General features: G+C 37.0%; 1 protein-coding gene across 5 annotated transcripts in view; it reads right to left on the reverse strand.

Moving 5' to 3' along the window:
* TLK2 (tousled like kinase 2) overlaps positions 1-12,932 on the reverse strand; it is a 72,261-nt gene that overhangs the window by 30,463 nt on the left and 28,866 nt on the right. For all 5 annotated transcript variants that reach the window (XM_081162733.1, XM_081162735.1, XM_081162734.1 and 2 more), the window contains 5 exons: positions 7,032-7,127; positions 5,756-5,848; positions 3,289-3,399; positions 2,015-2,151; positions 616-768 (listed from right to left, as the gene is read on the reverse strand). In XM_081162733.1, the coding sequence (XP_081018859.1) occupies positions 616-768; positions 2,015-2,151; positions 3,289-3,399; positions 5,756-5,848; positions 7,032-7,127 (590 nt within the window). The remainder of the gene's footprint in view (positions 1-615; positions 769-2,014; positions 2,152-3,288; positions 3,400-5,755; positions 5,849-7,031; positions 7,128-12,932) is intronic.

Here is a 12,932-nt window from a genome sequence, read left to right on the forward strand (position 1 = left end):
TCAGGATATTCTACCCCTCCTATGTACTAACTGTTGACTGGCAGTGAAAACAACGATTATGTTGCAATTTAAGATACTGGTGTTTTCCTTAGGTACCCCAAAACAGGAAAATACTGGTGATGCCAAGATTTGGCTTATCGGGAAATGTCCTTTTCCTAAAATAATACCTATTTTTTTTGAGCTTACTCTTAAGTTTGTGGCTGTTTATTAAGTGCTCTTTAGACAGTAAAGATCATTTTTCAGTTGTGCATTCTTCAGTCTGAAATGGTAGTCAGGTAATCCCCATAAGATGATACCAGCATATCATAATCTAGAACCAACCACACATGGGCAATTATATCATTTGAATACCACAACAACATCACATTTGTTATAACAGTGGCCAAAGACCGTGATGTAAGTGACATTACTTCGCCCTCTCATTCAAAACTCCCTAAATAAGATCAGGACTAAAAAAATGAGTTAATTTTATATGACTTGAGCAAATCCATTAATGTAGCTAAAAAGAAAGCTTAAGCTCTATAATCTCCATAATTTATATTTTCAGTGACATTCAAGAGATTTGTGTTTGGGGGAAGAGTGGTATCTCACATTTCACATCAATAAAGAACATACGTTTCATTTTCAGCTCCGTTGGTTTTGCTTTTCCGCTGTTTCTGCTCATTGGTTGCTGGAGGGGCCTGTCCCATGGCAGGAGGTTTCCGCTTTGCTAACATTTTCCGTTGCCTTTCTATTTCTTCCCTCTGTGAATTTATCCTTTCCTGTTGCCTAGAAATATAAAAGATGCGACACAGGGAAAGGTAAAAAAAATTTTAGCATGGCTATAGAATACACACAAATATCTTTGTCACCTGCATATCTAATAGACTTCAAAAAAAATAAGCCCCTTTAAATCAAGTAGAGATTTGATTTGAACTTCAGTTTGAAAGACCCAAATAATTGATGGTCGGATTTTTTAGAATAAGTCTGCTTTAAGACACTAGCTATGATTATTCTCAGAATAGAAAAATGGGCATCTCACTCAAATCTTAACCCTATTTAAAAAGCCACTGCCTGTAAAAGAAAACAAGACAATTGGCCTTAGGCACGATTACAGGTTGAATTGTGTCACCCAAAAATATATGTGAAAAGTCCTAACCCCCAGTACCTCAGATTATGACCTTTGTAAATAGGGTTATTGAAGATGTATTTAGTTAAAATGAAGTCATACTGGAGGAGGGTGGGCCCTGAATCCAATATGACTGGTGTCCTTAAAGAGAAGACCCTGAGACACATGGGGGAACATAATGTGAAGATGGAGGCAGGGATCGAAGCAGCTATGCTGCCCACACGCCACAGAATACCAAAGGATCCTCCCTAGAGGATTCAGAGGGTAGAATAGATTTCACTTGAGAATAGATTAAAAAAACATAGATTCTACAAAAATGAAAGTTGGGCCCTGGCTAGTGTGGCTCAGTTGGCTGGGCGTCGTCCCATGTGCCAAAAGGTTGCCAGTTCAATTCCCAGTCAGGGCAACATGCCCAGGTTTCAGGCTCAGTCCCCAGTAGGGGATGTGCAGGAGGCAGCCCATCGATGTTTCTTCTCCCTTCCTCTCTCTCTAAAAAATCAATAAACTATTCTCTAAAAAAAAAAAAAAAAAAAAAAGGAGGTTGCCCCCGAGCTGTGAGATAATAAATTTATGTTGTTTTGAACCACGCAGTTTACAGTACTTTGCTACAGTAGCCCAAAGAAAAGAACATAGGCACCTTCAACAACAAAACTGTATTCCAGACTCCAACCATATTATACATAACTAGCAGGAGGTATTGAAGAAGGATGCACATATTTTCACCAAAAATTGTTTAATTTTCTCAGGACATCAGCTCATTCCCTACATTTTTTACACATGTGATGACTGAAACCGACTGAAAAGATGACTACCACTAACTACTAGGATTATTAATGACTTACAGAAAACTTTAAAAATCCAAACCAACTTATCAATTCTCAATTTAATCATCACAAATTAACTTACTTGATAAGGTTCTGGAAAGCATAACCATCTGTCCATTGTTCAGTAAAAGAGGCCCCATGTCGGACAGTGGTAAAGTGGCCCAATCTCAAGCGGTCTTGCATGCTCTTATCTCTACATGCCATCTTCTCTTGTTTTGACTTAGAGGAAAAAGAGAAATAGAAAATAATTTCATTTTCCTAAGAGAACTCATATATAGCATTATGCTTGTCTTTTGTACTATACTGTTCAAAGTTTAGTACAACTGGCTAAAGCTACAATGACCTTAGGAAGTACCCTAAAACCTTAAATAAATTCTCTGTATTAACATCTACCATAAAAATGAAAAGAAAAAAAAAGTGGTTTCCTTATTATAAAATTAATAAATTAAAAGATGAAGCAAAATTCCCCAGTATCTTTGACATCAATAAAATAATCCACTTCACTTTTATCAGTGTTCCCTGTCATTTTAACAACATTCCAAAGATTTCAGCACATGTAACCATCAGGCTGTCTTAAACCTCTGCCTTGTAATAATTTCATTAGTAAGTACTGCCATCTTAAAACTTTCAATATAAGACAAATAAGTACTGGGGATGTAATAAAAAAAAAAAACTTCCAAGGAAGAGTTACAACTATTAAAAGCAAGTTGTAACTAATCAATTCTGAAGGAGACAGACAATTAATCATATACAAGTATATATCAACTTAATTATTTTACAGCATAAAGCACTTAATTATCACATTATTATATACATACGTTACTTCAAATACCATCTCTGAAATGGAAACAGATAAAAATAAGAATTTAGGCCCCAACTGGGTATCTCAGTTGGTTATAGTGTCATCCTGATACGCCAAGGTTGTGGGTTCAATCCCCGATCAGGGCACAATACAACAATCAATCAATGAGTGAGTGCATAGATAGGTGGAACAAATCGATGTCTCTCCCCACTGCCCCACCTCCCTCTTTCTCTAATCAATAATTTAAAAAATAAAATAATTTTAAAAAGAATTTAGGAGACCAATACCTCAAACAAATTCAACGAGGCTAAGCTGTTTCTGTCCAATCAACATCACGCTCAAAGCAATGCACAACCAGAAAGAATGTCCCAAATCATCCCTCTGTATGTTTGGTTCCAGTGTCAATGTAAGCAAGAACTCTAATTGTCAAACGCTAAGTCTCTTCCTAAAAAGCCCTAGTTTGAAATATGTTCATCTCAGGTAAGCAGGAAGGAGCCGCAGCAATGACACTGAGCACCGTGGGACAGAGTAGCCGGCCACCGTTCACCACTCACCTTTTCTATGAGGAGTTTCTTGCTCATCGTCACACATCGATTCAATCGTTCTTTGTACTTCTCTAGCATCTTCTGCTGTTCGTCAATCTGCCGTCTCAAATCACAGTTGACCTTCAATAGAAAACAAAATTTTAATTACCTCTAAGGAAGATAGATTAATACAGAAGCAGTCTCTAGCGATGTCCAAGAATAATTCCTGTTGTTAAATCAAAAGCAAAATTAAGGATCAAAGTAATAACTATGTCTTAAAAAAAAAAAAAAGGTAAATACTTTATTCTCTCTTACTAAACTTATAATCTATTTATTAAAAATGAACTGTAACTAAAAGTGAGCTTGTTTTTCTACTGATCATATTTTACTCCTCCCAAAAGCCAGTTAGAGCTAAATCTAGTACATCACATATGCCTCAACTATCACAAAACGACAGGGAAAACCCCCTATGCTATATGAGATGCTTAAAATACATAAAAAATGTGATTGACCTCTTTATAGCACTTATAGATAAAATACTTACAAAGGGTGATTAAGCACTTACAAAAAAATTACAGAATTTTAAAAACCCATATAGTTATCAATTGTTCTTTTTCAATTCTTGTTTCCAAAGAAAAATAGACATGAATTTACATAGTGCTTCTTACCAGAGAAGTCAGGCACACCCATGGCCACATACGATGGAACTAACTAGCTGAATACAAGGTCCTGGTTCAAGAATGCCAGAATGTAAATACACAGTTAATTTAGCTGTGGCCAGAAGGATGGGGTAAACACTTTGAAAAATTCAAGCCTCCTACAATAACAGAGAAGGAAAGAACCACTAACCCAAGGTTAATTTTGACTTGAAACTCCTGAATTTATTCTGGTGTTAAATAAAAGATCTCCACTCTTTTGGCAATAAATGCTACTTTATAATAATTTGCTTGAATTTTTTTTTAAAAATCTGGTATTTCTCAATCAAGCGAAAAAAGTGTTTCTGAAACAGTAAAAAGCACACATGGAAGATATTAGAGTGCACACAATTTTGGAGACTTTTCAGGCTTCATTTTAAAGAGACCAGAATACTACAGCGTCCATCTCCAAATTTCTGCTCTCCCCGTAAGTATAATCTCTTCCTATTAGTTCTTCTCAGAGTTCTATGGACCACATTATCAAAGGCAAAGTGCAAGGCAGCAGACCCCTACTCAGCTGTGTCATGGGAGCCCTAGTGGTTCTATGGTTTGAAAGCCACTACATTAGTATAAATAAGGATGAAACTCACCCCTTCTAAATCACCGGAGAAGAGACAAACGTTAGTCAATTTTATTTATAAATCAGCAATATTTACGTACACATGCATTTATATATGTACTACAAATAGCTCAAAAATCACTAAAGGAAATGTATCAAATGTTTTATCTCAGTTAATGTAATTACAGGTGCCATATTTTTCAGATTTCTCTAAATTTTCTTAATAAAGAACAGGTATTGTTTTATAACAATAAAAAAATGTTAAAAAATTTTTTTAAGAACGGGTCTGTCAACATGCCAAATTGCATATTAAAAATATATATTTAAAATATCACGGTATATTTTCTAGTGTTATCTTTTTAATTCCAGATAAGCTATTTTTAAAATTTTTCTTGCCTGGCTAGGTGTGGCTCAGGGGTTGAGCATCAACCTAGGATCCTAGGAGACTGGGGTTCGATTCCCGGTCAGGGCACATGCCCGGGTAGCGGGCTCAAGGCAGCCGATCAATGACTCTCTCATCATTGATGTTTCTATCTCTCTCTCTCCCTCTCCTTTCCTCTCTCTGAAATCAATAAATATGTATTTAAAAAATAAAAATAAAATTTTTCTTGTAAACACAAAACACTTTAGATGAATAGGTTATGAAAGATACAAAATACAAAGCCTGGGCTATGAAATAGTTTTAAGATTCAAGAATACTAAGGCCCTGGCTGGGTAGCTTTGTTGGTTAGAGCATCGACTCAATACACCAACGTTGTGGGTTCAATGCCCATTCAGGGAACATACAAGAATCAATCAACAAATGCATAAATAAGTGGGACAACAAACTGAAGTTCCCCTCTCTCTCCCACTCTTCCTCCTTCTCTCTAAAATAATAATAATAGAGAATATTAAAATTCTACAATATAAGATTTCCAATTTAAAAACAGTGCTTACAATGCACATTTGATCCTGGTTGCTACTCAGATTCCCTCAGATTAAAGGAAAATATCCATGTGTTTATTATTTAACTTTGTTCTTTGGCTATAGTAATTATCTTTATGATATGCACATGTTCCAAATAGACGTAACATCAATCAGTGCTTGTGTAAAATCTGTTACCACATTTTAATACTTACTCTTTGTTTTGTTTTAATTTATCTTTATTGTTGAAAGTATTACAAATGTCCCTCTTTCCTCCCACAGATCCCCTCCACCCTGCACCGCCCCCTCCAGGCCTTCACCGCACTATTTTAATACTTACTCTTAACAAATCATCTATTCTTCCCTCCTTCTTCTCTAAGTCAGAATTCTTACTGTTTTCTAGTGCAGATATTTTTTCTATTGTGAGGTCAGACTACAGAGACAAAACAAAATTTAGAATTAGTCTCAGAATATTACCTGCCGTCACTCATTTCTCATTACTTTTCTGGGGGAAAACATCACTTGCTAACACAAATAGCCTCGAATAGCATGGCTCAAGAAATTAAATCTCCTGAACTCATCCCGTTCTTTAACTTTATATTCTGCTACTCTTGCACTTCAAAAACATGTTAACACTGGAACCAAATACATGAACTCTCAAAAGTCCTGCACCTTGAACAATAGAGACATACTATTCTCGAAATGAAACTAACTTTGAGAGACACGAGCTACATCTCTAAAGAACAAGCCTGCCACCTAGTGGAAATAAAGAACAATTAGAAGAGGAGAGATCAAAGTTATCCCGATACTCAACTATCTTTCAACTGCCCAAAGGCTGGTAATTCAAATAAAACCAAAATCTGCTCCTGGAGGTTGTATAGCTCTTGAGACTTAAGACATTCTCCTAGATTGTAAAGCATCCTGACTTGAAGGCAGCACAGTGCCAAGAAAACCTGGTATACTATTTGGCCTAGCTCAGTATCACAAAATAAAGGATACATCCACTATCCTTTTCAGATAATATCTTTGAATGTTCACAACATTCCCTAAATTGGAAACAGTTTCTGAAGACTGTTTAAGGAGAAAATTATGCTGCTGTGCCACATATTATAGAAGTTTAGGTAGGTCTTGCCAAATGAACAGGTACAAGGAATAGAGTAAGGAATTAACATTCCTTGATGCCTACTGTGAGCAGTGTCCCCATAAGCACTTTGTATCCATTGTCTGAGATCATTAGAATCAACCACATTTTATTGATGATTTGTACTCAAGAAAACTGAGGCAGGCCCAAAAAGATAAAGAGTAAGGTGCACAGACAGAATTTGAACTCAGGCCTAGAGGTCTCCAAACAAGTGCTCTTTCCTCAAAAGCTTGTTGTAGTATAAGCACTTCCACTGCAATGTACCAGAAAGGAAAAGAAACACCTCAAAAAGTTAAAGCACTTTCCAAAAGACTTTAAGTACTCATAATGCAAGTTCTGAACATAATACAAATAATGAGGTAAAGTCTGAGAATTTAAAGGGAAGACAAAGAGAGGACTCCTAGACTTTTATATATGGTTAGCATTTATTCCTAAGCAGATCTTTTCCTCCTCTGTTTACTGATCACGGACCTACCTGGGTCTGTCTGTGCTGGATGGAGATCTGTTTCTGGGAGCTGCAGGAATGCTCTGTGTTACCAGATCCTGTAGAAGAAGGACTGTTTTGCTGAGCCTGTAATAAAGGTATATCACCAATCACAAGAAAGTTTCGCATTTTTCTCCACAAACATTTGCATGAATGCAAATGATTAACTATATAAAACGAACTCTGATGAAAGTCAGAAGTCAGGACCATGTAGCCAAGAAGAAAGTAAAACAATTCAAATGAGAAGCAAGGGCTAGACATGGTGGCTTGGACCATGCTCCTATAAATAGTTTAAAGTATCAAATGCCTATAAAAGAATTTTTTAAATATGTAAATTAAAGAAAATTAAAAGTTATTCCTGTTGTAACAGGCCCCTTTCACTTGTATTTCAATATGTTTTTATCAGAAAAGGCTGGCAAAGCAAGGGGATGCTAGGGAATCCAGGCAGAAAGGACTGTGAACTACTATTCAGAATACAGTAGTCCCCCTTATCCAGTTTCAGTTACCTGTGGTCAACCATGGTCTGAAAATATTAAATGGAAAATTTCAGAAATAAACAATTCATAAGTTTGAAAGTGCACACTGTTCTGAGTGATGTGATGAAATCTTATGCTGTCCACTCAGAACATGAACCATCCCTTTGTCCAACATATCCATACTGTATGCACTATACACTGTCAGTCACTTAATAGCCATCTTGACTATATTGCAGTGCTTGTGTTCAAGTAACCCCTATCTTACTAATAATGGCTTAAAAGAGCACAAATAGTGATGCTCGCAATTCAGATATGCCAATGCAGCCACAAAGTGCCTCCTTTAAGTGAAAAGGAATGTATGTATAAGAAAAAGCATAGTATCGATACTATCTGTAGTTTCAGGTATCTGCTGGGGGTCCTGGAACAGATAAGGTGGGCTACTATCATCTAAATACACAAACATTATCTATGAACACACACTGGTCCAAAAATCCTGGTTAATTTCTAATAATATTACTGCTGACTGTGACTTTTACACACAATTTCTAAGGCACTTTAGATTTAGAAGGTTTAGGATTTAATATTATTCAACTATTCAGGAATATACAATCATTATAGTCCCAAAATTCCTTTCATAAACAAGATGGCACCTAACAACATAGTACAACCCATCACAGACATAATTAGGAAATATGGATATCCTGAGGATTAGAGAATGTAGTGTTTTCCTCATGTAAATTTTTCTGATACTTTATATATTTTTTTCCTTTTTTAAATTTTATTTCTCACCCAAGAATATGTATATTGATTTTAGAGAGAGAGGAAGTGGGGGAGAGAAACATTAATCAGTTGCCTCCCATATGCACCCCAACTGGGGATCAAACCTGCAACCTAGGTATGTGCCCTGATCTGGAATCAAGCCCAAAACCTTCTGTGTACAGATGATGCCCCAACCAACTGAGGCACCCAGCCAGGGCTATATATTTCTTTTTCTTATTCACTAACATATTAACAAGGCCATAAACACCGTATATTGAGCAATTACTATCAACCAAATGCTTCACTGTCATGATCACATGTAATCCTTACAAGACCCAATGGGATGGTTATTGCTATTTTCTCCACTTATAAAGAAAATGCAAATCAAAGATATTAAGCACCTATTTGGGATCACAGAGCTAGTGAGTGAGGGAACAATTGAGGGCTACATGTATCATAACTGCTCTCACTGACCACTGTAAACCACAGTAGATCGAATGCCTCTCAGTTAGGTTACAGGTACTGTTATAACCAGCCCACAAGCCAGCTAAGCTCTTCATACACATAATTACATTGAAAGCTCACAAAAGCCTTGTAAGTTAGGCAGCATTATTATCTCCATTTTTATTTATTCACTTAACAACTACTCATATCTCCCCGTGTCTCAACAGAATACTCCCACAGGGTACTCCCTATGTCAGCATTGTTATCTGCTAGGGACACAATGACCAAGAAAAACAGAAACAAAAACCCACCAACCCAGTCATTCCTCTCCCTTAGTAAAGCTTACAATCCAAGAGAAGACTATTAAGCACTCAATAAATATTTGTTGAATGAAACTGTTAAATAAACAGTCACATAATAAATGCAAAATTATAATTAGGATAAGTGTATGTAACAGGATAAATAACCTCATCTAGAGAGTCAGGGATGAATTCTTTAACAAATGATATCAGAGTACAGATTTGAAGAAAATAAGCAATCCAAGAGCAATCACAGGGTCAGTCTCAGTAGAGGATGTGTACAAGAACCCCCAGGAAAGACGGAGGCTGATGTGGGGATCAAAGAAGTCAAGAATGAGGACCTGGTCTCAAGGCGGCTGACAACACGCGTGCACTGTAAGTGGCAGAGCCGCAATTAGAGCCAGGTCTAGGAGCACAAGTAACCAAAAATGTTCTCTACCCTCTCTGCAGTGTGGCGAATCTAATCTTTTCTTACTGATTAAGGGCCATCATTATGAATCCCAAGTGTTACAATGCACAATGGCATGAGCTTAATCTCCTTCAGTTACCATTAGACTGTTCTTACACTCTTCTTTTAAAATCTGTTTCTATACAAATATGGCTGTTTGAACTATATAATAACCAAATAAGAATCACATGACTGACTAAAAGGTTCTTCTATATATTTCTAGATTTTGGTATATGGGCTTTGCCAAAGTGCTTTTTGACACATGCTCATTTCTAAGTTTTCTTCCAAACTAATGGTGCTAGAATGTGATTCAGTGGGCTATTCACAAATTAAAGCTTTCTGTAAAAATATATGTATAAATAAATAGTCTAATGATAAGTAAAACTACATATAGTTAACTGATCAAATGAGACACAGGCTAGGAGGCAAGACATACTCCTAATAAAAATAGTACTTTCAAAAGGAAAAACCCTCTGTGCCTGGTCCTGTGTTAAACACTAGAAATGCAGAACTGGAAAACAGACCTAGCATAAAAACAAAAAGAAAGATCCAGTAGACCTTGACAACTAGAACTATCTCATTCAATCAAAACTAACTCAGCCATAGCCGGTTCTGCTCAGTGGTTAGAGAGTCGGCCCACGGACTGAAGGGTCTCGGGTTCAATTCCAGCCAAGGGCACGTACCTGGCTCAATTCCAAGCCCTGGACATTGATGTTCCTTTCTCCCCCCCTTCCCCACTCTCTCTGAAAAGCAATGGAAAAAATATCCTCAGATGTAACTCAATGACTATGACTGTTTTCTCAGAGAATCCAATAAAATCATTTGGTTTTGTAATGCCTAATAATGAAACAACCATAATATTATAAATGCTCCTTAAGTGTTTTCAAATTTTAGAATAATTTATAAAGCAGAAAAGAATTATAGTTAAAATAACAAACTAAATATCACACACTTATAAAAAATTGAAAAATGAGAAAAGAAGCTGGGTGATAGTCATGATATGTTAAATTCATCTCATAATGGGGACTAAATAGATCTTGTTTAAAGTTGATTAAATAACAGATTTTTTTATTAACTTAAAATGGTAAACAGTAGGAAATCTAAAACACCAACGTGAACTGCGAGGGGTGTAAAGGAAAGATGTTTACTCTTCTCCATTACTTCCATTTTTTGTGGGCCATGTATGAGTACCATTTTTACAATCAGAAAATCAGTGCTGATAATTTTTAAAAAGTCAAAGGCTATATGCTAAAACTTATAATTATGTAACAATACGTATAACATTTAAAGGATGAAACATAATATTCTGGCTCTGACCCGGTGGCTCAGTTGGTTGGAGCATCACCCCATACAAAAAGATGCTGCACATATGGGAGGCAACCGACCAATGTTTCTCTCACATAGATGTTTCTCTCTCTCTTTCCCCCCACGTCTCTGTAAAAATCAATACAACATATCCTTGGGTGAGGATTAAAAAGCAAAAACACATAATATTCTGCCACCTGCTATTTTATCAATACATATTTAGAGATCTTTCACCAGTAGCATATATCTATCTCATTTCTTTTGTCACCTGTATAGCATTTCACTGTATATATGTATCATCCTGTATTTAACTAGGCCCTATATAAAGGATGCATTTATTAACTCATGCAACAATCAATTACAATGAGTGTCTAATAGAGCAAATTCAGTTCTGGCATTGGAGATAGAAAAGAGAACAAAGCAAAGGCCTTGACTTGATAAAACTTACATTCCAGTGGGGCAGGGGGTGGTACAGAAAGGGGAAATCAGACAAAAAAAGTAAATTATATAGCAAGTCAGCTGGCGATAAGACTAGGAATAAAAACAAAGTAGGGCACGGGAGCTAGATAATGTGTGAGGTGGGCAGGGAGGAGTTGCTATTTTATACAGTATAGTCAGGGTACCTCTCTGATAGGGTAAATTTAAGCAGAGACTAGAGAGAACTGAGGGACCAAGGCATGCTGGTACCTGGGAAAATAATGTTAAGGCAAATACGAAGGCCCTGAGCTAAGCATGCCAGGTACTATTAGGGGAAGTAAGGCAGCCAGTGTGGATGCAATCTGGGGAGGAAGGGAAATGGTAAGTAGCAAGAGATGTCAGAGTGATGGGAAACCGACCATTCAGGGCCTTATGTGCCATTTTAAGCACTTCTGAGCAGGCAAGTGACATGACTGCATTTATGTTTCAATAAGATCACTCTGATCTGTTCTGAACAAATTAAAAGGAAGCAAAGGTAGAAGCAGAGCCCAGTTAGGCCACTACCATAACCTCAGTGGGAGATAATGGTTTGGATTCGAGTGGTAGCAGTGAAGGGGGTTAGAAGTGGTAGGATTCTGGCTCAGCCAGGCGTGGCTCAGTGGTTGAGCGTCAACCTAGGATCCAGGCAATCGGGGTTCGATTCCTGGTCAGGGCACATGCCCGGGTTATGGGCTTGATCAATGACTCTCTCATCATTGATGTTTCTATCTCTCTCCCTCCCTCTCCTTTCCTCTCTCTGAAATCAATAAAGATATATTTTAAAAAAAAGAAAGAAGTGGTAGGATTCTGAAAGTTAAAATCACTAAGATTTGCTGATGGATTTGGAATTGAGGTATAAAATAAAGAAAAGAGACAAGAATGACACCAAGGTTTTTAAACAATTAGGAGACAGTTGACAATTATTGAGATGTGGAAGGCTGCAGGAAAAGTGTTTAGAGTTGGGGGACAAAATGAAGAATTCAGTTTTGGACATGTTAAATTTGATATGCTTATTAGACATGAAGAGATGACTGGAGGCAACTGACTACATAGGTCTGGAATTCAGAGCAGGGCATGCTATGGGCCAGAGACAGAAACTTGCAAGTCTTTTCCATATCGGAGATAATCAGAACAAAGAAAGGAAATGAGATTATGTAGAGAATAAAGGTAGACAGAGTCTGAAGACTGAGCCCTGCGGCACTCCAATATGTAGAGATCTGGGAAATGAGAAAGAACCGAGAAAGCAGAAGCCTAGAGAAGAACCTGTGCTTGGAGAAGGCGGCAGTGGACACTGACTAATCAATCTTGCCGGACATGTTCTGGGAAACGATCACTGGATTTAGCGAGGTGGAAGTCACAGATATTCTCCTTCTAAGTTCCTCTGAAACACTGGCGGAGGGAAACTGCTTCCAGATTTTTGCAATTATAAACAATATAATAAACATCTTTGTGTAGTTTTATGGGAATGGAATTTCTGGACCCAAGGATATGTAAACTTAACACTGAGATACCTTCTCAAGTTGTCCAAGTGACTGCACCAACTGACAGTCAGTAAAGAACTGCCTGTGTGTCTACACTATCACCTAAACTGAGAATTATCAAACTTATTAATCCTTACCAATTTTTTTCCACTGTAGGTTTATTTTTACTCAAAAAGTTACTGTCTCAAGACATAAAAACAAGTTCCTTTTCTTCAGGGAGGGAA

Source organism: Miniopterus schreibersii, assembly GCF_964146895.1.
Source record: "Miniopterus schreibersii genome assembly, chromosome: 16".
Classification (NCBI taxonomy): Eukaryota; Metazoa; Chordata; class Mammalia; order Chiroptera; family Miniopteridae; genus Miniopterus; species Miniopterus schreibersii.